The sequence below is a fragment of the Macadamia integrifolia genome, chromosome 11, assembly GCF_013358625.1.
Source record: "Macadamia integrifolia cultivar HAES 741 chromosome 11, SCU_Mint_v3, whole genome shotgun sequence".
Taxonomy (NCBI): Eukaryota; Viridiplantae; Streptophyta; class Magnoliopsida; order Proteales; family Proteaceae; genus Macadamia; species Macadamia integrifolia.
Genome location: NC_056567.1, coordinates 33,418,653 through 33,420,854, shown reverse-complemented (window position 1 = coordinate 33,420,854; position 2,202 = coordinate 33,418,653). Strand labels below are relative to the sequence as shown.

The window sequence follows — 2,202 nt, the reverse complement described above, 5'->3', positions numbered from 1 at the left end:
TTTTCAAATTTGTAGGGAGAAGAAGTAGATAACAGCCAAGAGACTCGAGCCTCTTAGTGAGCATAGGCTTTTGACATACCACAGCTCACCAACTACACTAAACAGTAATAGTTATTTTGGGCCATTTTGTTTTCCATTCATGTTAAAACTTTCTTTTTTTTGCTGTTTCTTAAACAAACAGGACCAAAGGGATTTGCCATGTCCTCGTATGGTTCGGGAGTGAGCACTGTTGAACCATTTCTCATTGATGAAAAGAAAATCACAGCAAAACATGTAGTTTTTTGGGTTGAGAAGCGTTTGGCAGCTCAGGGAATTCTTCCTGTGTGGAAATAATGATCAACATCAGATTTGAAGATTTGGGCTTCACCAAATGGCCTACTAATACCTACACATTGTACTTATTTTTCTTCTACTAGCATTACTGTACTTCATGAAAGAAGGCTGTAATATTTGTTGATTAAAGTGTACCAAATTATCAATTGGAATATATCCATCACATTTGATCAACTGTTGATTTATCCTAACCTTTTTAAGAATCTTAAATATCTTCAAGGCTCAATAGATATTAGCTTTTGGTATTCATTCAAGAGATTAGAACATACAATCAATTCTATATAATATAACTCCATATCTCATCCAGGGAAGTCCAAAATGGTCCAACAAAATCATGGGAATAAACTTTGTTTTCCATCAAAGAACACCCCATCCCTGGTCCATTTAACATCTCCTTCCGCTCAAAATAGGAAACTGAAATTACTTCGGTCCTTCTTCAGCACCTTCTTTAGCCAACATTTTCCTCCATTTATCCTTGAGCTCGGCTGGGGCGCGAGATTCATCAAACACATGACGACCATGCTCCAAAATCTTCCTCCATGGGAGATTTTTTGCAACTACACCAGAAAACTTCTGCACTCCCTCCTACAACAATATATAATATTCAGTATTTAATGATCAAAGGTAAAACATATGTAAGTGGTCCTTAAAGATCGTAAACGTTGGTGAGCTTTGTCTTTCACTACTTTTAACTCCCTTGCCATATAACATGCATGGGTAAGGCCATTAGATAGAAGAGCCAAAACCCCATCTCACTAGTTTTTACGCCTGAGACAAGAGGAAGTGTCTTTAAAGAGAGTCCAAAATGAAAAAATTACAAGATATACCACCACTGCTCCCATTATTATAAAAACAGATTTTAATGATTTTATGAAATTTCATATTCATTTTTATAAATAGATAAATTTAAAACTCAGATTTCCTTTTTTGGGGAGGGTGATCGCAGCCAAGGTGCATGGTCCCTGCACCAGCTCAAGGGCCAATGAAAGCGCTTGTGGGAGCATCCAACAGGTTTTATCGGAAATAAGAAAGAGAGGAATATAAGCCTAATGTATGACAAACAACACCATCACCAACCTAGAAATGTTGGGAAACCTCTTCAGGGACTCTAAACAACAGGGAAAGGACAAAAGTACTACGCAACTTTAAACTCAGCTTGTGATCACTTTCCAATGTGTGGTTCAGACTGAAATATGACCAGTGAGATTGATGTACCAGGGGGAGACATGAATGAGTTTATATGAAGAAAATTAATTTATACTAGGAAACAGCATCACCCCGTAACTTTTTGCATTACTTGAAATGGGACATTGGGCATATACAGGTGGTCCCACAAAATTTCATTGTTTTTCTGATAAAATATGCATGTTCAGTTATCTATGTTCAATCACTCATAAAAAGGAAAATAAATTATGCCTATAAAGTCAAAATGGGGTGGATGAACGGGAAAGGCTTTAAGTTCTATGGGACTAGCTTCATCAGTCTGGGAGCATATCATATGCTAGCGCCTCCCAGTGTCTATCTCACTCATATAAAATAACATATTGAAGACAAATAACTATGCCAATGAAAAAGAATTATATGGCACATCTTGAATGCATGAGTGTGCGGGAAAAAGTAACCACTCCTTTCCAAATGGTTGTGGAGATTTAGCATGGTTCCATTTCAACATGAATATGAAGGGCATTCCTTTCCAAATAGGATTTGAGCTGCCATTTATTTTATTTTATTTAGTTATATATTTTCTTCAGAGGGGGTGGAGATATATATCATGGTTCCATTTCAACAAGAATGTGAAGAGCATTCCTTTCCAAATATCATTCGGGCTACCCTCTTTTTTTCATGCTATTTGGGGCGGGGGGGGGGGGG

The 2,202-nt window shown here is 37.3% G+C and overlaps 2 protein-coding genes across 2 annotated transcripts in view; one reads left to right on the top strand and one right to left on the bottom strand.

The window, feature by feature from the left end:
• LOC122094045 overlaps nucleotides 1-507 on the top strand; it is a 1,990-nt gene extending 1,483 nt beyond the window's left edge. Inside the window, exon 4 of the mRNA XM_042664653.1 lies at nucleotides 182-507. Coding sequence (XP_042520587.1) covers nucleotides 182-333 — 152 coding nt within the window. The 3' untranslated portion in view covers nucleotides 334-507. The remainder of the gene's footprint in view (nucleotides 1-181) is intronic.
• Nucleotides 508-547: 40 nt separating this feature from the next.
• Nucleotides 548-2,202, bottom strand: part of LOC122094044 — a 5,128-nt gene continuing 3,473 nt past the window's right edge. The window contains exon 4 of the mRNA XM_042664652.1: nucleotides 548-918. Within this exon, the coding sequence (XP_042520586.1) occupies nucleotides 754-918 (165 nt within the window). The 3' untranslated portion in view covers nucleotides 548-753. The remainder of the gene's footprint in view (nucleotides 919-2,202) is intronic.